Source organism: Ictidomys tridecemlineatus, chromosome 2 (genome assembly GCF_052094955.1).
Source record: "Ictidomys tridecemlineatus isolate mIctTri1 chromosome 2, mIctTri1.hap1, whole genome shotgun sequence".
Lineage (NCBI taxonomy): Eukaryota > Metazoa > Chordata > Mammalia > Rodentia > Sciuridae > Ictidomys > Ictidomys tridecemlineatus.
This window is the reverse complement of record NC_135478.1, coordinates 14,499,985-14,524,931: the sequence shown is the minus strand read 5'-3', so window position 1 is coordinate 14,524,931 and position 24,947 is coordinate 14,499,985. Positions and strand designations below refer to the sequence as shown.

Sequence of the window (24,947 nt, the reverse complement as noted above, 5' to 3'; positions counted from 1 at the left end):
AAAACTTTGGAGGCAAAAAAATCCTTGACCACCTAGTTCCTGCAGGAGTCCGTGTCCCCCCCCCCCTCCCCGCCAGGGACCTTCCACCCAAACTATCAGTGTCCTTTCCTCTGCCCTCAGGGCCTCTGCTGGGCTGCCTGTCTGGGGTCTTCCCCAGCCACTCTGCCTCCCAGCTTCCGGCCCCCTGGCTGGGCCAGCACCCTACTAGCTCCTAAGGGGCCCGTGTTCCGCCATCCCTGTCCTGACGACTCAAGGCTGTGTTTCTTGGGCACATGTAGGGTCTCCTGTCACTGCTGAAACAGATGAAGGATGCTAAATCCTGTCCAACTGCCAAGTCCCTTATTTTGCTTCAAGTTACAGCCACAGTGTGGAGAAGACTTGGGAGGGGGTCTGAGGGGGCGAGGCTGGGCACCCCTTTTGCTTTCGTGCCCCCCCACCGCCCCGTGGCTCCTAAGGGAGGCCATGCTGTGTGGCTTTGGCTGTTGCCTGCTGTTCTGAAGCCAGGGTGTGTGTCAGCCTTGGCCTGGCCAGCTGTGACTCACCCTGGGCCTTGGCCCAGCCCCGGGAGGTGACCCAAGGCATTGGCCTCACTTCCCCCACCAGGGCTGCAGCTCAGGGTTGGTGCCCACTTTTGCTCTACGGGAATCCCAAGAGGACTCAGGTTTGGCTGCACCCAAAGGAGCCCTCAGACTTGGAGCTAGGCCCAGCTGCCAGCCAAGCATTCTAGGCTGGAGGTCAGAACTCATTCCTCCCTTGCTCTGAACCCTGCCCTGGCTCCCTGGTGCCTTCTCAATAAAACTCAAACTCTTGTTCTTCTTTTGACACTCTGCCCCCCCAGATCTCGTGTGTCCTATCCAGCTCCTGCAGATCTCTCACCCCCTCTTCCTCCAGCCACACCAGCCTTCTCCAGGGCCCCTAGTCATTGCCCAGCTCCTTCCAGCCCCAGGGCCTTTGCTCAGGCTGTGCCCTCTACCTGGGGCACCCTTTGCCCAGCTCTCCCCGGGTTCTTTCCTAGTTCCTTCTCTTGTCTAGCTCAGGTTCCGGACTGGCCCATCCCATCCTGTTTGATTTCTTTCTACCTAACAGTTTTCTTTTTGTTTTGTTTTTTGGTGAGCAAAAAGAATGGGACTTATTTAGATGAGAAGAAAAGAGAAAGCGCTCCTGTGGGGAAGAGGGGTCCCCCTAGGGGTTCCCCCTACCTAACGTTTCGCTTTGGTACCAGGGATTTAACCTAGGAGCACTTTACCACTGAGCCTCATCCCTAGCCCTTATTATTTTATTTTTTTTAGTTTTGAGACAGGGTTGTTGCTAAATCTCAAACTTGAGATCCTCTTGCCTCAGGCTCCTGAGTCGCTGAGATTACCGACATGCTCCTGGCTCCAACCTAATGGTTTTAAACCCCTAAATGATTTGTGTTGTTTTTTTATATCCCTAAAGCAAGGGGCTGTTTCCAGCATACAGTAGGTGCTCAGCAAATGCCCAAGGGCCAAAAGTCTGAATCTGCCTCTGGATACATGGATGGGGAGATTTCTGGGGTCCCCTCTGTGCTCAGAGCCTTGACTTTCTCCCCAGGAGGAGTAAGTGATAGGTAGCAGCCACCATGACCTTTAGCCCTGGCCCACATCCTGCCCCCCAACCTGGTTCTGCCTTCTAGAACCCTCTCCCAGCAAGGGCTGGTAGGGATTGGCTGGGACTGGGCTGTGAGTCACAAAGCTGCCATGGCACCAGGGTCCCAAGGCTGGCCATTCGGGCTGGTGGGTTCAGCTTCGGGGGCACGTGAGTGGGGCTGGAGAGAGGGGCTTTGTGGGGGGTACACAGGGGACCCTGCTGTCCTCCGCTAGCCCCAGTGCCTCCTACCCCAGCCTGCTCTGGGCTTCTCTTGAGTGGTAGGTCGGCCACTTGGCAACCCCAAAGCCTTGACGGTGGCTTCATCTGCCCGGGGGGCGCATCCTGGAGAGCCTGCTGTGTCCCTGGGGTGCGAGGGACTGAGTTCACTTTAGATGGGGGGACGGAGGCTCAGAGGGGTTTACTCCCTGTTGCTGAACCAGACTCTGCGTCTGTGTCCTGGGGGACCCTGTTCCTTGCCCGCGCCGTCCTGTTTCTCTCCCTCTCATCTGGTCCCTCACTGGTGGGTCACATGGTTCATGAAACCTCTTACCCTAGAATGGGCCCCGTGGGATTCTGGGACAGCTGTTTTCAAGTTCTACAGCTTGGGCTGCCCTCATTCACCCACCACCCACCCAGCCACCCATTCATTGAGTCATTCATAAAGCATCTCGTGAGCACCTACTGCATGCACTCTTCTATGGGATGCTGTTAAATACGGCAAAACTTAAAACAGTTGTCGCCACCCTGAGCAGCCCCTAGTCTAGTGGGAGAAAAGTCACAACAGAAAGAAGCAAGATAGGGGCTGGGGACAGAGCTCAGCAGGTAGAGAGCTTGCCTCCCATGCACAAGGCCCTGGGTTCCGTCTCCAGCTCCGAAATGCGGCCACGATCCGGCCAAGTCCAGGGGAGCCGGGAGAGCCGAGAGATGAGGATGCCCCAAACCTGGTCCTTGTGCCAGTTTCTGCCCCAGCATCTGAGCCCTGCCTTCCCTTTGCAGGGGGGTCTTAAACCCAGCAGCTGCAACCACAATAGCTTATTGTGATTCCATTACCGGCCCCTCCCAGCATGCCCCGGGCGGGGGTCTTCTGATCACCCTGCGCAGGAGGGCAAGGGAGACCTGTGGAGGGGCTGCTTTGGTTCTAGAGCAGAGTCGGAGAGCCCGCTTCCTACCCCAGGCTGCTTTGTGCTGAGGCCAGGTGGGTCACAAGGGGGCAGGGTTCGCCTTCCCAGGCAAAGAGCCGGGGACTGTGTTCTGTCCCACCAGCACTGCTCACAGGACAGTCTAGACTTGAAGACTCAGTGAGCCAGAGGTGGTTCTTCTGGGGACCCCCTGATGTGACCACAGGCAGGTGACCTTACCTCTCTGAGCCTCCATTTCTCGGTGTGGAAATATCAGTTGAGCCTGAGTGGTTGACAGTGTCTCGGATTATCCATGTCTTTTTTTTATTTTATTTTATTTTTTAGTTGTAATTGGACACAACACCTTTATTTCACTTGTTTATTTTTGTATGTGGTGCTGAGGATCGAACCCAGGGTCTCGCACGTGCAAGGCGAGCGTCCACAACCCCAGCCCCATTATCCATGTCTTGACTTTTTTTGTTGTTTTGTTTTGTTTTTTGGAACTGGTATTGAACTCAGGGGCATTTGGCCACTGAACCACATCCCCAGCCCTATTTTCCCTATTTTGTATTTTATTTAGAGACAGGGTCTTACTGAGTTGCTTAGGGTCTCGCTCTTGCTGAGGCTGGCTTTGAACTCGTGATCCTCCTGCCTCAACCTCCGGAGCATGCGCACCATGATGCCCAGTGTGTGAGGGGGGGGTTTGTTGTTGTTGTTATTGTTGTTGTTGCGTGGTTTTTTTTTGGTACTGGGGATTGAGTCCAGAGCCTCATGCGTGATTGGCAGGTCCTCTACCCCTACTACTGAACTACAGCATCAGCCTATTTATTCAACTATTTTTATGTTCCCCCCTTTTTTTCTGGGACTCAAATTATACGTGTATTAGGCCTTTTGATATTGTTCACAGGTCCCTGAGGCTGGTTTGTGGCCCTTTTCCTCTGTGTTCTTCAGATTGGTTAATTTCTAGCTCTCTGTACTCAAGCTCACCGACTCATCTGTCATCTGTACTTGACTGTTTGGCCTACAAGTGAATTTTAAATTTTTCAGATATCTTCTTTTATTCAATTTCAGAATCTCCATCTCTTCACTCATTATGAGCTCTTTTTTTTTTTTTTTCCCCCAGGGATTGAACTTTGAACTCAGGGGCCCTTGTCCACTGACCCACCTCCCCAGCCCTATTTAGTATTTTATTTAGAGACAGGTCTCACTGAGTTGCTTAGGGCCTTGCTTTTGCTGAGGCTGGCTTTGAACTCGCAATCCTCCTGCCTCAGCCTTCTGAGCCACTGGGATTGCAGGCGTGCACCACCGTGCCGGCTGTAAGCCTGTTTTTTAATTTAGCATACAGTTGGCTGTCCATATCTATGGGTTCTGGATCTGTGTATTGAACCAACTGCTGATTGAATGTATTTAAACGGATACTGAATATGTCAGTGAATTTTTGGTCCATATTCTCTCAACAGTACAGTATAAGGACTATTCATATAGCATTCCTGTTGTATTAGATATCCTCAGTCATCTAGAGAAGATTCAAAGTCTCTGGGAAGACTGCATAGGTTCCCTCAAATCCCACCCAGTTTATAGATGGGACATAAGTGTGCGTGGATCTTGGTGCCCACGGGGGCCTGTGGAGGCAGAGGTACAGCTGTAATTAGAGGAGTGGTTCTCCAACCCTTATCTGACCCCAGAATTTTCAGCACCTTGGTTTACACCTCTTCCTTCCTTTCTTTCTATTTCTGTGGTGCTGGCATTGAACCCAGGGCCTTTGCATATGAGGGGAGCACTGTACCAGCTGAGCTCTGTCCCCAGCCCTCAAGCTGTTTCTGGGAGGGCAGCTCTGATCTCGGTTTGGTTCTGTTATTCCTACCTGGGCTGCTTAGAAACTGCCCACCCACGTGTGGTTCAGAGGTCCTGTCCTGATCTTGGTGGTTTATTTTATTTTATATTTATTTTTTGGTTGTACTTGGACACGATACCTTTATTTTATTTCTTTTTTTTAAATTTTTTTTAAAGAAAGATATTGTATTTTTTTTTAAGAGAGAGTGAGAGAGGGGAGAGAGAGAGAATTTTTTTTTAATATTTATTTTTTAGTTCTCGGCGGACACAACATCTTTGTTGGTATGTGGTGCTGAGGATCGAACCCGGGCCGCACGCAGGCCAGGCGAGCGCGCTACCGCTTGAGCCACATCCCCAGCCCTTTATTTTATATCTTTATTTTTATGTGGTGCTGAGGATCCAACCCAGGGGCCTCGCACGTGCAAGGCAAGCGCTCTGCCGCTGAGCCACGGCCCCAGCCCCTGGTTTATTTTATTTTATGTGTATATTTTTGAGATGGTTTTGGCTGGGTTGCTCCGGCTGGTCTCAAACTCCTGGGCTCAAGCGATCCCCCTGCTTCAGTGTTCCAAGTCAATGGGACTCAGGTGTGCCCCGCTGCACGGGGCTTGGCCAGTGCTGGGGATGGAACCCAGGGCCTTGCGCATGGCAGGCAAGCAACCTGCCACTGACCTACACTCCCTCCCAGTTGGAGGGCTTTTCATCAGGCTTTTTGAAAACCTTTCTGTGAGGAACCAGTTGGTGTTCCCGTAGGCTAAGCTCCTAAAAACAGGAGGAACTCCCCAAAATCTGCCGATGGACTCGGATGTCGCTCAGTTGGTAGAGTGCACAGGGCCCTGGGTTCAATCCCCAGCACCACACACACACACACACACACACACACACACACACACACAAAAGCCTATGAGCCAGGCACGGTGGCAAACACCTGTAATCCCCAGCATCTTGAAGGCTGAGGCAGGAAGATTGCAAGTTCAAGGCCAGCCTCAGCAATGGTGAGGTACTAAGCCACTCAGGGAGACCCTGTCTCTAAATAAAATACAAAACAGGGCTGGGGAGGTGGCTCAGTGGTCGAGTGCCCCTGAGTTCAATCCCTGCTACCAAAAAATAATAAAAAAAAGAATCTGCCTGATTGGGAATAGGGTATTCAGCTCAGTGGCCGAGCACTTGCCTACCATGCTTGAGGCTCTGGGTTCCATCCCTAACACACACACACACACACACACACAAAAATCATGGTGCCTATGATTTTGTAATTTGCATTTTCCATTTAAGACTGTGTAGTGTTTATTACCCCAACAGCCCTTAAAATAATTTTATGACTTGTTTTTGAAGATCCTGGATTGTCACGTGGACCCTTTTTTCCTGCTGAGATAGGGTCTTGCTCTGTTGCCTACGTTGTTACTCTTAACAATTCATGAGGTTGAATTTCTGGGTTGCCTTCAAGATACTGTTTTTGTTTTTGTTTTTTGTACCAGGGGTTGAACTCAGTGTTACCCGGCCACTGAGCCACAGCCCCAGCCCTATTTAGAGACAGGGTCTCACTGCGTTGCTTAGTGCCTCGCTGTGGCTGAGGCTGGCTTTGAACTCATGATCCTCCTGCCTCAGCCTCCCGAGCCTCTGGGATGACAGACGTGCGCCACCTCGCCTGGCCCAAGATACTGTCAAACAGGGCCTGGGCTGGCAGAGCAATCGCGTAGCCAGTGTCGGGTCTCGGTTTTGCCCCGAGCCTGGGGCGGGAGCCATCCTGGACTCTATTTCTTCTCAGCCTTGGGTTGTCTTCACTTTTCCTTCTTCTAAGCAACAGTGAGGGATGACCTCACGGCGTCCTCTACTCATATCTGAATTCCTGCTATTTCCTAGTATGTTCCTTCCTGTGGACTCTTTTTTTTTTTTTTTTTTTTGAGGAATTCGGTGTTTTTTGCTTTTAACATTTCTTCTTGTGTTGGTTTTGAGGACAGAGCCAGCCAAGAGCAGTGTTGCTACACGGTGCATGTGATGAAGAGCTGAAGGCAGCCGCCTCTTACAGGCTGGCTTCTGAGATTGTACCTTCTTCTCCTGCTCCTCTTCCAACTCTATGACCCTCCAAGGTAAGGAGATGGCTGGGCCAGGGCTTTGGCTGATGCAGCCAGAGGAACAACATACTTTTCTGCTAAACAAGTACGTCCTGCTGCAGCTTGTGTGGGAGGACTATCTGATAGGGCCCCGACTGTGTGCGAGGTGATCATCACTACAGGGACTTAAATGGAAATGCAAATTGCAAACCCAGAGGCACCAGGATTATTATTAGTATTATTTTTTGGTGTTAGGGATGGAACCCAGGGCCTCAAGCATGGTAGGCAAGTGCTCGGCCACGGAGCCATATACTCTGCTCCCAATCAGGCAGAGTCTTTTCTTTCTTTTTTTTTTTTTGAGATGGGATCTCACAGAGTTACTCACAGGTCCCAAGTTACTTCTGAAGGCCACAATCATCCTCTCAGTCTGCCTTCTGCTCCTCCTCCCACCTGCAGTTGATCCAGCCACCCACACATCCATCCCATTCATCCCTTTACCCATCCACTCACCTGCCCATCTACCTAATCATCCATCCATCCACCCATCCACCCGTCCATCCATCCATCTATCCATCCGTTCATTCTTCTATCTACACGTCTGTCCATGCATCTAAGCATCCAACCATCATCCATCTATCCATCTGTCTTTCCATTCATCCTCCATCTACCCATCCATCTACCCATCTATCCACCTATCCATCCACCCATCCATCCATCTGTCCATCCACCCATCTATCTGTCCATCTGTCCATCCACCCATCCATCCATCCATCCATTCATCCATCCACCCATCTGTCCATCTTTCTGTCTATCCATCCATCCATCCATCTATCATCCATCCATCCATCTGTTCATCTTTCTGTCTATCCATCCATTCAGCCATCTGTCCATGCATCTATCCATCTATCCATCCATCTATCTATCCATCCATCCGTTCATCCATGCATCCTCTGTTCATTTTTCTGTCCATCCATCCACCCATTCATCCACCCATCTCCATCTTTCTGTCCATACATCTGTTCATCCATCCATCCATCTGTCCATCTGTCCATCCATCATCTGTCCGTCCATCCATCATCCATCCGTCCATCCATCCACCCACCCATTCACCTGCCCATCTACACATGCATTAATCTGTCCATCCACACAGGTAGCCACTTCCACCCCTCAACCATCCATCTACCCACCCACCCCTGCATCCCCCCGTCTGTCCATCGACCTGTCCCCCCCACAGGCCCATCTGACCTGCTCAGGAACCAAGATGATGCAGCCGGCCGCACAGCTCCAGTTCATGAACCAGTTGTCACCGAGTGGGCAGTGCGTCCCCCCGCCCCAGCCCATCCACTGCCTCCTGGACAAAGTGGGGAGAGCGTCTGCGCAGCAGTATGAGGCCCGCAAGTCCAAGGAGCAGCTTCCGCAACAGCCGGCTCAGAGCAAGACGGAGCCTCGCCGCATCCCGCGCCTCCGGGCGGTGGTGGAGAGCCAGGCCTTCAAGAACATCCTGGTGGACGAGATGGACATGATGCTGTCCCGGGCAGCCACCCTCATCCAAGCCAACTGGAGGGGCTACCGGCTCCGGCAGAAGCTCATCTCCCAGATGTTGGCGGCCAAGGCCATCCAGGAGGCCTGGCGGCGCTTCAACACGAGGCGCCTTCTCCGCTCGAGCAAGGTCACGGTGAAGAGGGTGAGCAAGGAGGAAGGAGACATCCCTTACCACCCGCCCCAGCAGGTGCGCTTCCAGCCCCCGGAAGACAAGCCCCCTCAGGTGCAGCCCGTCATGATGAGCAAGGAGACCCAGTTCCCGTCCTCCGACAGCCTGGTCACCTGCATCCCCCAGCTGGGTCTGCTGCAGCACCCCGCGGCCCAGGGCATGGCTGGGCCCGGAGTGCAGGCTCCCCACGGCCCCGGAGCCCACGGGGTGGCCTTCCTGCCGCACCAGACCATGGCCATGAGACTTCCGAGTCCGGTGGGTCTAGATCCCAAATGCCAGCCGTGCCTGCTGACCAAGACCGTCAGGAGCTCCTGCCTCATCAGGCACCTGGAGGGGGACGCGGTGAAGACCAAGCACGTAACCACCAGAGCCACCAGAGCAGGGGCCCCAGAGCCACCGCCCTCGGGCAGGTACGGCCAGGCACTTCCTGGAACCTTCAAGGCCCAGATCCAGGCCCACGTGGAAGCCGATATCCACAAGACCCCACCCCAGGCCTTCCCAGCGTCCACCCTGAGCAAGACCCCACCCAAGACGAGTCCACTGGTTTCCATAACCAGGACCCAGGCCCAGGTGTCCCCCGTCCCCACAGTGACCAAGACGCCACCTCAGACAGGCCCAGGACCCATGATGACAGTCATGAAGACCCTGGCCCAGACAGGCCCGTCGCCCACAGTGACCAAGACCCAAGCTCAGATGCGACACACACCTTCACTCACCAACGCTCCCCTGCAGTCGCGGTTAGCGGCCACCATGGCCAAGATCCCCCCCCAGGTATGCCTGTTGGCTTCGGTGATAAGGCCCCCGTGCCCCGCACGCCCGGGGGCCACCACAGCCAGGCCCCCACCACAGACGTGCCCCGTGTCTGCCATGACGAAGCCCTCACCCCAGATCCGCCTGGTGACCGCCCCGACCAAAAACCAGATGCCAACTTGCCAAGCCGCCGCCCCTGTGACCAAGACTCCGTCCCAGGTTTGCCCAGGTGCCTCCATAATGAAGCCCCCGCCCCAGACGCGCCTGGCGGCCATGATAACGAAGACCCCAGCCCAGATCCGCTCAGTGGCAGCGGTCCTCCGGACCCTGTGCCTGGTCCCTCCCGTCGTCGGCAATCTCAGAACGCCACCCCAGACGGCGGCGGGATCCCCCGGAATTCCCAGCACGTGCTCCACCGTGCACCTGAACGCACAAAAGGGCAAGGTCATGGTGAACGCGAGGCAGGCGGCCGGCGTCAAGGACTCATCCCACTCGTACCTGGCCGAGGGGAAGGTCCGGAGTGTCCCCCAGCCACACCTCGAAGCCGGGGCTCCCAAGCCTGTGGCCAGGGGTCCCTTGGAACCTGAGAAGGTCAGGACCTGCCTCCAGAGGCAGGTGAAGAAAGAAACCGTGTCAAAGACCAACGTGACCATGGAAATGACCCAGCCTTTGCCATGGACGAAGGTTGCTGAGGACAGGAACAAGTCCCCGCCACAGGCACAGCAGAGGATAGAGCTCATCAAGGTGCAGTCCCAGGTGTACGTACCTGTAGAAGCAGCTGCGGCCCTGCCCCGGGCCCAGATGACCGCCCCTCTGACCAAGACCCTGGGCCAGGCGCGTCCGTCTCCCAGGCAGGCCAAGGCCCTGCCCCAGGAGCAGCTGACCACACCCCTGACCAAGACCGTGACCCAGTTACATCCAGCCGCGGAGCAGGCCAAGGCCCTGTCCCCACCAGCACATCTGGCCACGTGTCCACCAACAGCCATGCCCCAGCCGCACCTGGCCACGTGCCTGACGAAGACCACATCCCAGGTGCATCTGACTTCTGAGCAGACCAAGGTCCTGTCCCAGGGACATTTGTCCACCACCCTGGCCAAAACCCTGCCCCAGCCCCCGCTGGCCGCACCTCTGATGACGGCGTCCCCACTGCACTCGCCGGCCAAGCAGCCCAAGGCTGGGTCCCCAGCACACCTGGCCCCGCAATCACCCAAGACCCCCTCCCAGGTGTACCCACCCTCCAGGCTGACCAAGACCCCGTCGCTGGCTCACCTCGTCACGTGTCTGACCAAGGCCCAGTCCCAGGTGCATCTGAGCTCGGGGGCGGTGAAGATCCAGTCCCAAGCGCAGCTGCCCGTGGGGCTGACCAAGACACAGTCCCAGGCCCAGCTGGTCTCCCAGACCAAGTCCTTCTACACAGCTCGCCAGTCCACGGACCTCAACAGCAAGACGCAGTCCCAGCCCCTCCTGACCGGGTCCAGGGCGTCTGTCCCCTCCTGCCAGCACCTGGGGGCGATGAGCTTCCTGTCCCGACCCAAGTCCGAGGACAGACCTGCCCAGCTCCAGCCCCAAGGCCACGTACAGAGCAAGACCACGCACGGCCCCTGCCCAGTGGCCTCAGAGGCCCAGGGCATGCTGGTACCTCTGATGACCTCCACCGGACACCCCACGTGCAACATCGAGCCCTGGGGTGACAGCGGAACGGCGCGGGCCCAGCCGCCGGTGGCCAGCCAGGCGGTGCCCTGTCAGGAGGCGGCGGCTTCCCAGATCGCCTCCCTGTGCGCGGAGCTGGCCGCTGTGCTGGGCTCCCAGGAGGACATCCGGGCCCTGCTGGCCAAAGCCCTCTCCCAGGGAGAAGTGCGGGCCGCTCTGAACCAAGCCCTGTCCAAGGATGTCCTGGGCACCACTGTGACCAAGGCGATGCCGCAGGGCATGCTGGGCATGGCCCTGGTGAAGGCGTTGTCCTGGGGTGAACTGGGCATCACCCTCTCCCGGGCGCTGTCCCGGGGCGAACTGCGCTCAGAACTCACCAAGGTCATGCAGGGCAAGTTGGCCGAAGTGCTCAGCAAGGCCCTGACCGACGAGGAGCGGGCGGCCCTCGGTCAAGCCCTGTGTCAGGGGGAGCTGGGCGCTGTCCTCAGCCAGTCTCTGTCCCAGGCAGCCCTGAGGACTGCAGCCATCCTCCCCAAGGCCTCCTCGAAAGCTGTGGGCAGCGGGATGACTCTGCTGCCCGCCTCGGTGGAGGTGGACTGCCGGGGGAACGCGTCGGCCACGTGGGGATCTGCCGTGGGCCCCGGGAGACCGCAGCCCAGCAAGGTCAGGGTCTCCCAGGTTGGAGGCTGGGAGGACTTCACCAGGGGCCAGCACGCCGGGCTCCTGGAGGAGATGGGGGATGGGGCCACGTGGGAGGGGTCACCCTGCTCGACACTGTTCCCTGTGGGCGTGTCCCTAACCGGTAGGATGGTCCCCAGCATCTCCCAGTATCCCATGGTCATGGGCCTGGACCTCATACAGCCCTGGGGGAGGGGGCCCGCGGGGGTCTCGTATCTGAGCCCCAGCATCAGAAAGAGAAGCAGGTGGCTGACCCCAGGGGCCAGCCCCGCCACAGCGGGTGTGGAGGGCCCCCGCTTGCCTAAGGCGCCCCGCGCTCAGCCACCCCCCCGCCTGTGGCAGTCCTTCATTGTCAACGGCATAGGCCCCAGCACAAGCCAGCCATCCGTGACATGTGACAGTACCCCGAGCTCCCACAGGCCACAGGTGGTCAGCAGGGTGGCCTCTCACTCGTGGGCGCTGTCAGGGAAGGGCAGCGGGGCCTTTGGTCGACCTCCGGGCAGCGTGGGAGGCAGGAGGGCGGTCCATTCCCAGCCGTCCTTCCCCGTCTGTCAGGATGCCGCTTGCTGGTGTCAGTTTTCGGGGGTCAGCAGGGTGTCCCCCAAACACTCCCATCACCGCTCAGTGATCCGAGGTCAGAATCAGCTATGCAAGGCCCCTGAGGAGGCTCCGAGGAGGAGGCCCCAGCCTCCATGTCACAAGCCGGCCTTGCATGGTCCCAAGCAGGTCGTCACCAACATGACCTCGAGCTCCATGAGGGCCACCATGGTGAGCAAGGTGCAGGCACCCAAGTGCCCGGCAGGTGGCAGTTTGTACCCAGGTCCCCCGGCCATCATGCTGGGACGCGGCCTTCCCTGGACACCCACCCCTAGACCCAGGGGGGCCCTAACAAGGAATCCTCCCCGTCCCCGGGAGCATGTGGCTAGTCACCAAATGTCCCTTCTCAATGAGTTGGTGTCCAGTTTGCCCCAGCACCCAGACAACGTCCTGACCAGAAACTTCACTCCGGGCTCCGCGGTCCCCAGGCAGAACAACAGCGAGTCCCAGAGCTCTCTGCAGAGCTGCAGCTCCCCCAGCTTTTCCGCCCTGTCCGTGGCCAGCCTGACCGCTGTGGACCTGGTGGACCAGGCCCAGGCCGGCCTCGCAGACCAGGCCCCCCGGCCCGAGGCCCTCCCCGCTCAGGACGACAAGGGGAGATGCCAGAGGCTCGTGGATCCAGAAAAACCCGAAAGAGTGAGCCCCGGGCAGAAGATCCCCAGCCTCTGCTGGCGCCCCCCTACTGTCCCCCCGCTCACCCCAGTCCTGAGCCGTGGCCCAGTGTCCAGCCACACGGCCTTGAGTGTCCACTGGGACTCAGAGGAACAGAAGAAGAACAGGCCCTCCCCGGGCCAGAGCTCCCTGGACTTGGTGGAGAGAGCCTCTCAGGAGACCTTCCGGCCAGGGCTGAGGAGGAGTCTGTCTCTGGGCACTGTGGTCCCTGTGGAGCACCAGCAGCCATCTCTGGCCACCAAGCTGGCTCTTAACCAGTCTCAGTCTCTATCGGCCAGCCGGGGAGCCCCCAACCTAGCCAAGTCAATCCTCTGCCAGCTGCCAGTGGGCGGCAGGCTGAGCCGAAGCCTGTCCCAGCCGACGGTGTGCATTCAGGTGCCCGCCACCAGAGCCCAGCCACTGGCCACCAGCAGACCAGCCTCAAGCCCACCCCAGCCAAGAGTGGGTGGCAGGGTGTTCCTAGTAATCCCCAGCACGTCCTCGAGCAGCGAGGTGGCCTCTGGAGGTGTATGTACCTCTGGGACTGGCAGGGAGACCCCTAGCAAAGCCCCCCCGTCTATGGCCAGTGAGATAGTCCCAAGGTCCGGCCACTTATCTGAGGCCAGTAGGGTCTCCACCAGCCTGGTCCCTATAGCTAGGACCGATGGGGTCGGTCCCACACAGAGCCACCCATCTGAGATCAGTGGGGTGACCCCCGGCCCAGCTCAGCCACCTTTGGCCAGTGGGGTGTCCCCAAACCTGGCTCAACCTTCTGTGGCCATTGGAGTGTCCTTAAACTTTGCCCAGCCACCTGTGGGCAGTGGGGTGTCCCCCAGCCTAGCCCAGCCATCTATGGCCACTGGACCGCCCCCCGGCCTAGTCCAGTCATCTGTGGCCACTGGGGCACCCCCACACCTGGCTCCGCCGTCTCTGGGCACTGAAACGTCCCCCAGTCTAGCCCAGCCATCCAACGCCAGTCAAGTATCCCCGAGATTTGTCCCGCCTTCTGTGGACCACGGGTTGTCCCCAAGCCCAGCTCAGCTACCTGTGGTCAGCGGGGTGTTCTCAAGTTTTGTTAAAACTTCTCTGACCAGTGGGGTCTCCCCCAGCCCAACCCAGCCGTCTATGGACAGTCGGGAGTCCCCTGGCCCGGCCCAGCCATCTTTGGCCATTGGGGTGTCCCCTGGCCCAGCTCTCCCATCGACGGCCAGTGCGACAGCCCCAAGCCTTGCCCAACAATCTATGACTGTTCAGGTGTCCCCAGACCTTCCCCATAAGTCTGTGGCCAGCGGGATGACCCCAAGCCCAGCCCAGCCTTCTATAGCCATTGGGATGGCACAGCTTCTTGAACAACCTCCCGTGGCCCAGGGGATGTCCTCAAACCCTGGCCAGCCTTCTATGGCCAGTGGGATGTCCCCACATCCCGCCCAACCATCTTTGACCAGTGGAGTGTCCCCTGGCCTCCCTCATGCATTGATGTCCAGTGAGGTGTCCCCGCCCCTTGCCCAGCCTTCGATGACCCCAAGCCCACCCCACCCATCTGTGGCCAGTGGAGTGTCCCAAAGCCTAGCTCAACCTTGCATGGCCACCGGGCTGTCCCCCACCTTTGCCCAGCCTTCTATGGCCCATGGGGTGTCCCCAAGGCCACCCCAAAGATCTACAGCCCAAGGAACGGTTCTGAGAATGTCCCAACCTCCTATGGCCATTGGGATGTCCCTAAGCTTGGCCAATCCTTCTGTTTCCCCTGGGGTATCCCCAAGTATTGGCCAGTCCCCAAGCCCACCTCACCTATCTCTGACCAGTGGGATGGCTCCGAGTCTAGATCAACCTGTGGCCAGTGGGGGGTCCCCAGGCCCACCCCAACGATGTGCAGCCCGTGGAGCGTCTCCAAGAGCGGCCCAGCCTTCTATGGCCAGTGGGCTGTCCCCCACCTTTGAGCAGCCTTCTATGACCTGTGGGCTGTCCCCAAGCCTACCTCCCCAACCGATGACCAGTGCGCTGTCCCCAAGCCTACCTCACCAACCGATGGCCAGTGGGATGTCTCAGAGCCTAGTTCAACCTCCTGTGGCCAGCGGGGTGTCCCCAAGACCGTCCTACCAGTCCACAGCCTATGCAGTAGCTCCGAGCCTGGCCCAGCCTTTTATAGACAGTGGGGTGTCCCCAAGCCTGGCCCAACTGTGTATGGCTATTGGGATGTCCCCAAGCTTGGTCCATCCTTCTATGACAAATGGGGTGTCCCCCAGCCTAGCTCACCCACTGGTGGCTGGTGGCTTATCTCCCATTCTGTCCCACCGACCTCTGGCCACTCATGTGGCTCCCAGCCCGGCCCATCTATCCGTGGCCAGTGGGGTACCCCCAAGCTTTATCCACCCCTCCGTGGCCGGTGGGATGCACCCCTACCTGGCTCAGCCACCGGTGGCCAGTGAGGTGTCCCCGATCTTTGCTCCGCCTTTTATCGCCCACACGGCGTCCCCAAGCTTCGCCCAGCACCCTGTGCCCTGGGGAGTATCCCAAGGCCTGGCCCCACCGGCTGTGGCCAGTGAGGTGGCCCCAAGCCTAGCCCATCCCGTGTTGGCCAGTGGAGGGTATCCCATTGTGTCTCACCAACCGGTGGCCCCCAGCCTTATCCAAACGCCTCCACCCAGTCCCCCTGTCCCCAGGCCAACCTGGGCCAACCACCCCTTTCTGGCTCCCGGGGCCTCCCCTCTTCTGGCCCAGGCCTCCATGGCTCATCTGGGGCCCCTGAGCCTGTCCCAGCCCTGCGTGGCCACCGGATTGGCCTGTGGTCTCTCCCAGCCATCCGTGATCTATGGGGTGGGCCGGGGTCTCTGTGAGCCAAGCCCGGGGCCCCGGGTGGACCCGACCCTGCAGGCCTCACGAGTGAGTGCGGGTGCCCCCGGCCTGTGCCCTCCGTCCATCTTCCTGTCCCTCGGCTCGGGCAGGTCCTACTCCTGCGTGCCTGGGAGGCTGGGCCTGGGTCTGCACCAGCCTCCTCTGGACGTCGAGGTGGGCACGTGTGAGGACCCCGCCGTGGCAGATAGGGTGGTCTCAAACCTGCACGACGCTCAGTTCAGCAAGGTGTCCCTTGGGCTCCACCAGCCGGCCAGTGGGTGGGGGAGGCACCCCACGGCGGTCTCCCTGTCCGCTCCCAACCTCTACCACACGGATCTGACCAAGGAGGCGACCCAAGGGCCCAACATGTTCCATTCGACTTGGCTCAAGGGCATGTCCACCTGCTCCTCTGAGGGGCCCGCAGCCGCTGGCATGCTGCTCAGTCTGTCCCAGGGGGCTACCCCCGCGGGCCTGGCCGGGAGCATGTTCCAGAAGAACATGGTGCCTTCCATAGGCCCGAGCCCATGTCAGGTGACGGATGGCCTGGTTCCCATGGCGTCCCAGGTCTTGGAGAGAGGGGTCTCTCTGACTCATGGAGAAACTCCCATGGCCTCGGGGATGGACCCCAGCCGTCCCCGTGTCACGCTGCCCGGCAGACTGGGTACGAGCCAGGACCCGCTCTCCCTGTTTCATCTGGGCCTCAGAACCTCTCAGGCCACCATCCCGCTGCCAGTGCCATTAGACCACCAGCTGCCCGCCGTGCCCACAGGTGTCCCATCTAGTTACCCGTATGCACGTATTGTCCCTGAGGATTCTGTGATGGGGACAGCCAGCGGTCGCCCGGCCTCAAGTTCTGCAGGCCGTCGGCTGACCCCAGCCATGGTCCCCAACGCTGTGGCTGACTTTATGGCTTGTAGTCTTTCCCGAGGCTCTGTGATCCGGGGTATGGGTCAGGGCCTTCCCCGGGGGGCCGTGGTCACTGGCGTGGCCCAGAGTCGTCTTCTAGACCCCACGGCCAGTGGCATGGCCCACAGTCTCCCCCCAGGGACAGGAGCGGGTAGGGTGGCCTCTCATCAATTGGCGACATCGGGAGCTAAAGAGAAGAGGCTGGGCCTGACCATGGGGCCCGTGTCTAGGTTCACTGCTCCGAGCCTGTCCCCGGGTTCGGTGGCCCACGGGGTCGGCCCAGGCGTCCCTCTTGGTTCTGTGAAAAGCGGGGTCCAGAGTCCTCCCCAGGGGTCCATGCTCATCGGGCTCACCCCCCGGCCCTACCACGGCGCCGGGGAGGGCCCTGCGGCCCTGCTCCAGGCCGCCCAGGCCGCCCATGCCGCTGGCCTGGCCCAGGCTCACCCTCAGGCCTCAGGAGCCCAGGGCACAACCAGGGGTCAGCAGCGAGTGCCCACAGTTCTGTCAAGAGCCTCACCCCTTATTCAGGACCCTAGGATACTGACACTGGGGACCAGAGAGGACCCGAGCAAATTGAAACCGAGAGAGTTAGGTGAGGCCCTAGCCCAGGAATCGGGATCCGACAGAGAGTCCAACAAATCCAAGGTCCTGGAGGTGACCCCCTGGATGTACCAGAGCCCCACGGACCATTACGCCGAGACTCCTCGAGGGCCCCCACGGGCAGAGGAGACACTTCCCAAAGGCCAGATGTCACTGCTGGGCCAGAGGGCTCCCGGCCAAGCCAGCGGCATAGCTCCCATCCCTTTCCGGGCCAGGCACTCGATGACCAGTAGCTTCTCCACAAGCCTCCAACCCGACTCGGCCAGCCCCAGGGGGCCCCCCAGCACCTACCTCATCACCACCAGCAGGGCCCGTAGTCTGCAGTTGGGGACTGCAGTGGACAGGGCCATGCCACAGCCCCTGACTCCCGTGGTCTCTGACGACTTCTCCGCTCTGCAGCCCGAGTCCATGACTCACATGAGACCTCCAAGCCAGGGCTCACTGACTTCTGATATCGTCTTGATGTCACCCCATCTGGCCAGTCCCGTGGCCTCCAGTTTATATGCAGGGTCCGTGGCCAGGACGGAGAGCTCAGGTGTGCTCCGGAGGTCAGGGACCGGCAACGTGGCCCCCCACGGGCAGCCCTATCAACCCTTGGTTAAAAAAGCCGTGCCCGGTCACTCCCAGATGGCACCTGTCCCCAGTACACTCCAGAAACCAGTGTCCGGGAACCTGACCCAGACCAGCCTTAAGTCTCTCCGCCCTAAAAAATACTACCGACTCATTCATGGTAAACTTATTCCCGAGTTGCTAGAAGGTTCTATGACCACGGTGGTGCCCTCCAATCAGGTGCAGCGGCAGGAAACCCAGTCCCCTCTGGGCAGCCGCAGACACTCCCCTTGTGAACTGTGGGTGGGCGGGACACCCAGTGTCCAACCCAGTGATACAGCCTATGACCCCAGTGTCACTAGACTGTCCCCCGAGGTTCGGAGGGTGTCTCTGGGCTACACAACTTCACCCAGTGGCCTCTGGAGGCCCCTCCTCGAACAGGACTCCCATGAGTCCGTGCATCTTGTCACTAGACATCACAAGCCATTTCCGACCCCCTCTGTCCACCAGGGCCAGATCTCCCGTCATGCCGTGGGTCCTGTAGCTGGCCTTCACAAGCCATCCCTGGTCCCCACTGTACTCCAGGGCCCCGTGGATGCTGGCTTGGCCAGTGGTGTTCCCAGCGTAGCCGTCAGGCCCATGGACCACGCTGTGGCCCCCCAGAACACGTGGGAGACGGCCAGGGGCCCCGTGCCGTGGGACACCTTGGGCAGCGTGGCGGCGGTGAGCCCCAGACAGCCGGGGGAGCTGATGGTGTCCGTGCAGACCATGGAGAAGATCCTCGTCCGGGCCGCGGTGGTGATCCAGGCGTTCGCGCGCGGCTACCTGGTCCGCAGTACCATCCGGGTGTGGCATCAGTGCGCCACCGTCATCCAAGCGAGTTGGCGTGGCTTCCGCGTGCGACGGAACCTGGCCCGGCTGTACCGAGCCACCACCATCATCCAGGCCGCCTGGCGAGGCTACTGCACCCGCAGGGACTGTGCCCAGCAGATGCTGCTCCCGGCCGTGTGGGTGGAGCTGGGCAGCAAGGTCCGGGCCGCCCCCGACCCCCGCTGTTTCCCGGGCAGTGAGGCCAGGCTGGGCTCTGACCACCGCTGCTTCCAGTCCTGCCAGCCTCACATCTGCAGCCTCTGCCAGTCGCTGAGCCCCGGGCTGGGCAACCCGCCCAGCGTGGTGATGCTCGTGGGCTCCAGTCCCCGCACGTGCCACATGTGCGGCCACACCCTGCCCACGCGGGTGGTGCACGGCATGGGCCGCAGCATCTCCAGCCAGGGGGGCCTGCTGTGGGCCTGCAGCTCCCCGAAGGCCTCCCAGGGCCTCTGCAGGTCACCCGGTCAGAACAGAGCGGCCATGGCCATCCAGTCGGCCTGGAGGGGCTTCAAGACCCGCCGCCAGCTCCGGCAGCAGCAGTCGGCAGCCAAGATGGTTCAGTCCAACTGGAGAGGCCACTACACCCGGAGCTGCCTCACCACGGACATGCTCCTGGGGTCGGGAGCCCCGCGGGACTGCTCAAGGGATCCCTCGCGACACAGCACCCACAGCACCCGGTCCGCGCGCTGGCCCGGCGTCTAGGACCCTGGCTGCGTGCCAGCAGAGGGACATATGGGAAGGGCCGTGTGGCTCTCTGGGTCTGATGAATAAAGTCCTCCACAGCCTGGGTCCCGGGTCACGTGTTCTGGGTTCATGGGGCGTCTTGGGAATTGGGGGAGGGGATCCGGAACAGCCCAGGGGGAGGGGGCCCCAAGGCTTCCAGCCACGTGGGTCTGTCCTGAAGGTCACGGTCTGCCAGGACGGCCTCTCAAGTGCCATCCTATCCTTCCATGGCTAGCAGGGTGGCCGCTGGCCGGTCACTCCCGGATGAAAGCTGCCCCCTGCATACTTCAGAAACCTGAATCTGGGGACCTGGCCCAGAGCGGCCACCTTGAACACCTCGGCCTTGGGGCACCTGGGGCTGGAAGTACTGGCAGGTTCCAGGTCATCCCGATTGGGAGGGTGCCAGGCCCCACCCACAGAGGGGGACAGTGACATTCCCAGCCTCATGGGGCCTAGGATGGAGCTGCAGAAAAGGGAAGGGGCAGGGTGCTCTGTGTGGGCAGCCTGGACAGAGAAGAGTCACGCAGGGTGGAGGGAGCCCCAGAGGGGACGTTAGAGGGGTGGGGGCTGCGGGGGGGAAGGGGAGCAGAGCGCCAGGGGTGCTGGGGGTTGGAGGGCTCCCGTCCTGGCACACCTCACGTCCAGGCCGGTTCCCGGAGGACTGGGGAGGGAATGGCACCCTGGAGGAGCGGGCGCCACCCCTGAGCCCCGTCGGTGCCTGGTCTCTGCGCAGTACCAGCTGCCACCAGCAGGGGCGCGCTTGCGGCGGAAAGCGCACCGTGCCGCGCACCTGGCGGCGCACCTGGCCACACACCTGGCAGAGCCTGCTGTGGCCCTCCCCGCTCAGAAATGGCGAGCTCCCAGCTGCTGCCGCTTCTGCTCCTGGCTCTGGCGCTGCTACGGAGGCCGCCAGGGAATTCCTCTACTCTTGCCTTTACAGGTGAGGGCAGGTAAGAGGGAGGCTGAGCTTCCAGAAGGCTGGTGGGGGGTGGGGACAGGGCCCACTGTCTGGTCTCTGAGCCCCTGCTGAGGTCGCACTGCTCTCCCAGTCTCACAGGGATACCTGCCCTTTCCCCAGAAACACGAGAGAACACCTCCAGCACCTCTGTGTGACAAGCCCCAGGGACACCAGACAACCAGTTGGAAGCTCTGTCTCTCACCCGTTTCTTTGAGCCCCATCCCAAAGGGAGATTGGCCAGGACACCAGGGCCATGGGAAGGGCCTGGTATCAGGGGTTCACTTCCTGGTCATTCAGCCTCCACAGCTCCCAGGAGAAGTTCTTCTTAGTGTCTGACTTAATTCCCTCCTGCTGCCCTATGAGATAGCTTCCCAGCTTCCCTCCCCCAGTCATCCTTCCACCCTGCCATGGCTCCCTCTGCCAGCCTTCAGCCCCAAACGACAATGCCAGAGCAAAGGTCACCTGGGCTGGGATGTTTACTGCAGGCTGGGGTTTGTTCATCCCAGTTTCCATAGCTCAGGAAGCTGAGGCTCCGTCCCAGACGCAGATTAGACCCCGCTGACTTGGCGCACGCCGGCCTCCCGTCCTGGCACACCATCTAGAAGCAGCCCTACGTTCACTTCTGGCCAACTTTCCAGTAGCTCCTGAGCACCTCGTCTGTGCTGAGTGCTCAGTAGGGCCTGCACCTTCCTCCTCTTCCTCTTCCTCGCCCCCTGCTTTTCCTCAGTTTACTTTAAAAACTCGGTTTCTTTAGAGTCCTGGCGAGTCTTGGGGTTCACTAGGGCCCCTGACTCATCTTCACTTCAGTAGAAACCTCTCATAGTCCGGATTCCTTCTCAAATGATGGTGGGAGGCAGCCTGGGGAAGCTGACCTATTATTATTCCTGGACTCTCTGAAGGTCCTTCTACGATGAGCTGTAATTCCTGACATTTAAAATGAGGGTGACGTTGGGGTGTTACTCCAACCTCCTCTAGACTCACTTGTGTGCCCCTGGGGCCTGGGAGGCCGAGGGGGAAGGGGGCTGCAGATCCGCCTCCCCCAGCCCCAGGGCCAGGGCTAAGTGTTATTTCCGCATTTCTGCTGCCTTTGGTGACTCAGGGAGAAAGCCCAGATCTGCCCAAGTCACAGTGAGGTGGGGTGTGGCCAGAGGCCACCGGGAATGAACCTGCGAGCACCTGAGGTGCCCAGCCACCTGGAGCTGGGCAGGAAGCCACCGTGGGAGATGTCTGCCTCTCGGCTCCATGCCCAGACGGGAGGGGGGGGACCTGGGTGTGGCTGGAGCCGGGCAGGGCTTTTCAGAAGCGTGACCCACCGAGGGATCCCAGGGCCCAGGTCTCTCTGTCTCCCCATTAAAGCCCCGAGGGTAGGGCTGGGGTGAGGCTCAGTGGCAGAGCAATGGCCTGGCACGCGTGAGGCCCAGGTTCCATCCCCAGCACTGCCAAGGACAAACAAGAGACAAAAGCAAGAGCTCTCGGGTTTAGGCCAGCCTGTGGCGCAGCCTGCAATCCCCGCAGCTCGGGAGGCTGAGGCAGGAGGATCGCGAGTTCAAAGCCAGCCTCAGCAACTCAGTGAGACCCTGTCTCTAAACAAAATACAAAATAGGGCGGGGATGTGACTTGGTGGTCGAGTGCCCCTGAGTTCAATTCCTGGTACCAACTCTTGGTTTAGCCCTGGAGACCCCCCAGATCCCTGAAGCGCAGAGGCGGCTCTGCTGTGGGACGGAGAGTCACTGTTCACCGTTATCCCAGACCTGGGTGGGCTGAGGCAGGGGCTTTCTGTAATCTCCGTTTCACAGTAAAGGAAGCCGAGTCCCAGAAAGTCATCCTGTCCCTGCTACTGGGGCTTGAACACAGGCTGGCCTCAGACTTGCAATCCTCCTGCCTCAGTCTCCTGAGTAGCTGGGAACATGGGCGCGCACCACCGGGGAGACTGACTGGAGTCCCACAGAGTTTCAAGGTGTTGTTCCGCCTGGGTGACAGCCACTCCTCCACCTGGGGGCTTCTAGAGCTCTGGGGCAAGAGGCAGTGACTGGGAAAGCCCCCCCCACACACCTGGGTTTGAACTTGAATCCTGCGGTGGGGGGGGGACCTCTCCAGGGAGCCTGCTTCTCTCTGAACTCTCCTGTGGGGTCCTGGGAGGCGCTGAGCGGGCTCCCTCTCTCTCCTCTCTCTCTTTTGGGAGCTGGGGATGGAACCCAGGGCCTTGCACATGCTCAGTACCTGTCCTGCCACGGAGTCCCTGCCCCAGTGCCAGCACCCCTTTGGTCTAATCACAGGCTCCCAAACCCTGTCTTCTTTATTCTCAGGTGTTGCCTTTACATTGATCTTGGAAAACAGAGCGATGACAGCGACTCCTACCAGCCCCACGTCCAGTTTAGAGTCCACCCCCATCAGCTCCCTAAGCCAGGCAGAACCAAGCCCCGCCAGCCACACGAGCCCCCCAAATTCACAGTCCACCCCCAACAGCTCCCTAAGCCAGACAGAGCCAAGCTCCGCCAGCCACACGAGCCCCCCAAATTCACAGTCCACCCCCAACAGCTCCGTAAGCCAGACAGAGCCCAGCCCCACCAGCCACAAGAGCCCCCCAAATTCACAGTCCACCCCCACCAGCTCCCTAAGCCAGACAGAGCCCAGCCCCACCAGCCACATGAGCCCTAGCTCCTCAAATCCAGAGACAGCTCCCGCGTCTGCACCACCAGGGACAGTCACGCACCCCAGTGCTGGCCCCCCCAGTTTAGAGTTCACCTATTCCACTCAACCCAGCTCCACACACTTGAACTCCCACTGGATTTCCACTCCCCCCAGCCCTGGCCAGGGTAAGTAGGAAGAAATTGGGGCTCCTGGTGGCAGGGGGGGGTGGGAGGAAGTAAGAGCTAGCTGGGGTACCTGGATGCAGTTCTGGGGTTGACCACAAGGGGGAGACACAGACCCAGGAGATTGCGCGGAAGGGCCCCCCTCCCCCACCCCTGGACCAAGGTGGTTCTAGGGGAGAGTCTGTGCCCATCAATGAAGGGTCCAGTATACGGGGACCTGGGGACCCACCGCTCTGTGCAGGAGAGACCGCAATACCCATGTGCAAAAGTGACAGGTGATCAATTCTATATTTGGTGCCACCTGGCACCAGGCCCTGGGTTCCAACCCAGTGCCACCAAAGACAACAGCTCAGGGCCCTGGTGGGTGTCCCCGACGGGGGAGGGTGGGGCTCAGGGCTGACCCCGGCCTCTTCCCCAGGTGACCCTGGCGTCCCCACGTCACACAGAAACCCAGGCGTGGTGGTGGCCGTGTGCTTGTTGGTCTCTGTCCTCCTCATCGGGTCCGTGGTGATGGCCGTGAGGTCCTGTCACCGAGAAGCATCCAGGTTCCATAGGCTGGAGGAAGAGTCCCTGGTGAGTGGGGGGCTCCGCCTGGCCAGGGGCGGGGAGGGCAGGGCTTTCCCACACAGGGCGAGCCCTGCCGCCCAGCCTGATGACCACTGTGTGTTCCGTCTCCAGGGAAGTGAGAGCCAAAGGTCATCCTTTGCCCGCCGCACACCAGAGTGACCGTCCTGGGGCCGAGAGAGACCGGGGCTCAGGTGGGGCTGGGGCAGCTGAAGAAACCAGCCCCCTCCCGTGCTGCACAGCAGCCAGGATCTGTAGCCACAGCTGCTTGGAGGCTGAGGCAGGAGGATCGCTTGAGCCCAGGAGTTTGAGGCCAGCTTGAGCAACAGAGTGAGACCCCCATCTAAAAAATAAACAAAGTGCCTATGGTTCATCGGAGGCTTCCTGAGTCATAGATTCATGTGACCCACATTATGGGGGTGCTCACGTGTGCCATAGCCTGTGCTGGGGGCGTGTCCGTCATAGGGAGAGGGAGAGTCAGACAAGAACCAGGAGATGGCTGGGCACAATGGCTCAGGAGGCTGAGGCAGGAGGATCGCCAAGTTGGAGGCCAGTTTTAGCAATTTCATGAGGCCCTAAGCAACTCAGCCAGACCCTGTCTCTAAATAAAATACAAAAAAATGGCTGGGGATGTGGCTCCGTGGTTAAGCAGCCCTGGGTTCAGTCCCAGGTACCAACCCGCCAACCAACCAACAAATAAATAAATAAGTAAAAGAACCCGAGGGCCTCAGTGATCACCAGACGGCACTGAGGGTCAGAGAGTCACAGGTTGGGGCTGATGCTGCCCCCCACCCAGGGTCTGGTGTATCCAGGTTTGCAGAAGGCTGGGGTGCTCTGTCTGAGAAGGTGATGTCCAAGCAGAGACCTGAAGGTGGGAAGGAGCCACCTGGGAAAAAGCCAGAAACGATGTCCTAGAAAGAAGACTCAGCCTCTGCAAAGGCCCTGTGGTAGGAAAACTTGGAAGTGTTTGATAAACATCCAGGAGGTGAGCAGGGTCACAGTGGGTGAGAGAAGTTGTGGGGGTCACTGGGCTGTGGGAGGGAGGATGGGTTTTACCCCAAAGGTGGGAGTCCATGAGGGTGTTTCCAGCCCGCAAACATCAGAATGCAGTGGACCGAAACCTGGGAAAGACGGTCAGCTCCGGGTCGGGCTGGGGCGGGGCGGGTGGGGGAAACTTCCCAGGAGGCAGAACGGCCTGAGCAAAGGTCAGGGGGCAGGAAAGTGCCCGAGACACCCAGAGAGCAAGACGTCCAGGCTCCCTGCCCCCTCCTTCCCTGAGTCCCCTCAGTCCTGCTTCTCAGGGCCCGAGGTGAGGTCCCCTTGCTCCCTCCCAGGACACAGGGGAACACTGAGTCCCCAGAGGGGCGAGCCTCTGCCTGGGGACCTGGCTGCTGCCCGCACCACTTCCAGGACCCCTGGCCTCTCCAGCCCCAGGGGGCACTGAGGTCTTGGCCACGAGCTTTGGGCTGGGACCTGTCTGTCCCC

At 59.8% G+C, this 24,947-nt stretch overlaps 2 protein-coding genes and 1 long non-coding RNA gene across 7 annotated transcripts in view; 2 read left to right on the top strand and 1 right to left on the bottom strand.

The window, feature by feature from the left end:
• The first annotated feature begins 7,834 nt into the window (after positions 1-7,834).
• On the top strand, positions 7,835-19,191 carry Iqcn (IQ motif containing N). The gene has a single exon (XM_078037840.1). It carries the CDS (start codon positions 7,872-7,874, stop codon positions 19,104-19,106), a length of 11,235 nt encoding a protein of 3,744 aa, XP_077893966.1. The 5' UTR covers positions 7,835-7,871; the 3' UTR covers positions 19,107-19,191.
• A 699-nt stretch (positions 19,192-19,890) lies between these two features.
• Positions 19,891-23,835, top strand: Cist1 (colon, intestine and stomach enriched 1). The gene is made up of 4 exons (XM_021731416.3): positions 19,891-20,067; positions 22,392-22,901; positions 23,317-23,471; positions 23,577-23,835. The coding sequence occupies exons 1-4, from the start codon at positions 19,977-19,979 to the stop codon at positions 23,622-23,624; spliced, it is 804 nt and encodes a 267-aa protein (XP_021587091.2). The 5' UTR covers positions 19,891-19,976; the 3' UTR covers positions 23,625-23,835.
• LOC144374998 (uncharacterized) overlaps positions 23,168-24,947 on the bottom strand; it is a 3,979-nt gene continuing 2,199 nt past the window's right edge. Inside the window, exons 2-3 of one of the 5 annotated variants that reach the window (XR_013434240.1) lie at positions 23,890-24,348; positions 23,168-23,805 (exon numbers count right to left, since the gene is read on the bottom strand). This is a non-coding gene — a long non-coding RNA (uncharacterized LOC144374998). The remainder of the gene's footprint in view (positions 23,806-23,889; positions 24,349-24,947) is intronic. The other 4 variants (XR_013434243.1, XR_013434239.1, XR_013434241.1 and 1 more) reach the window with 4 other exon arrangements.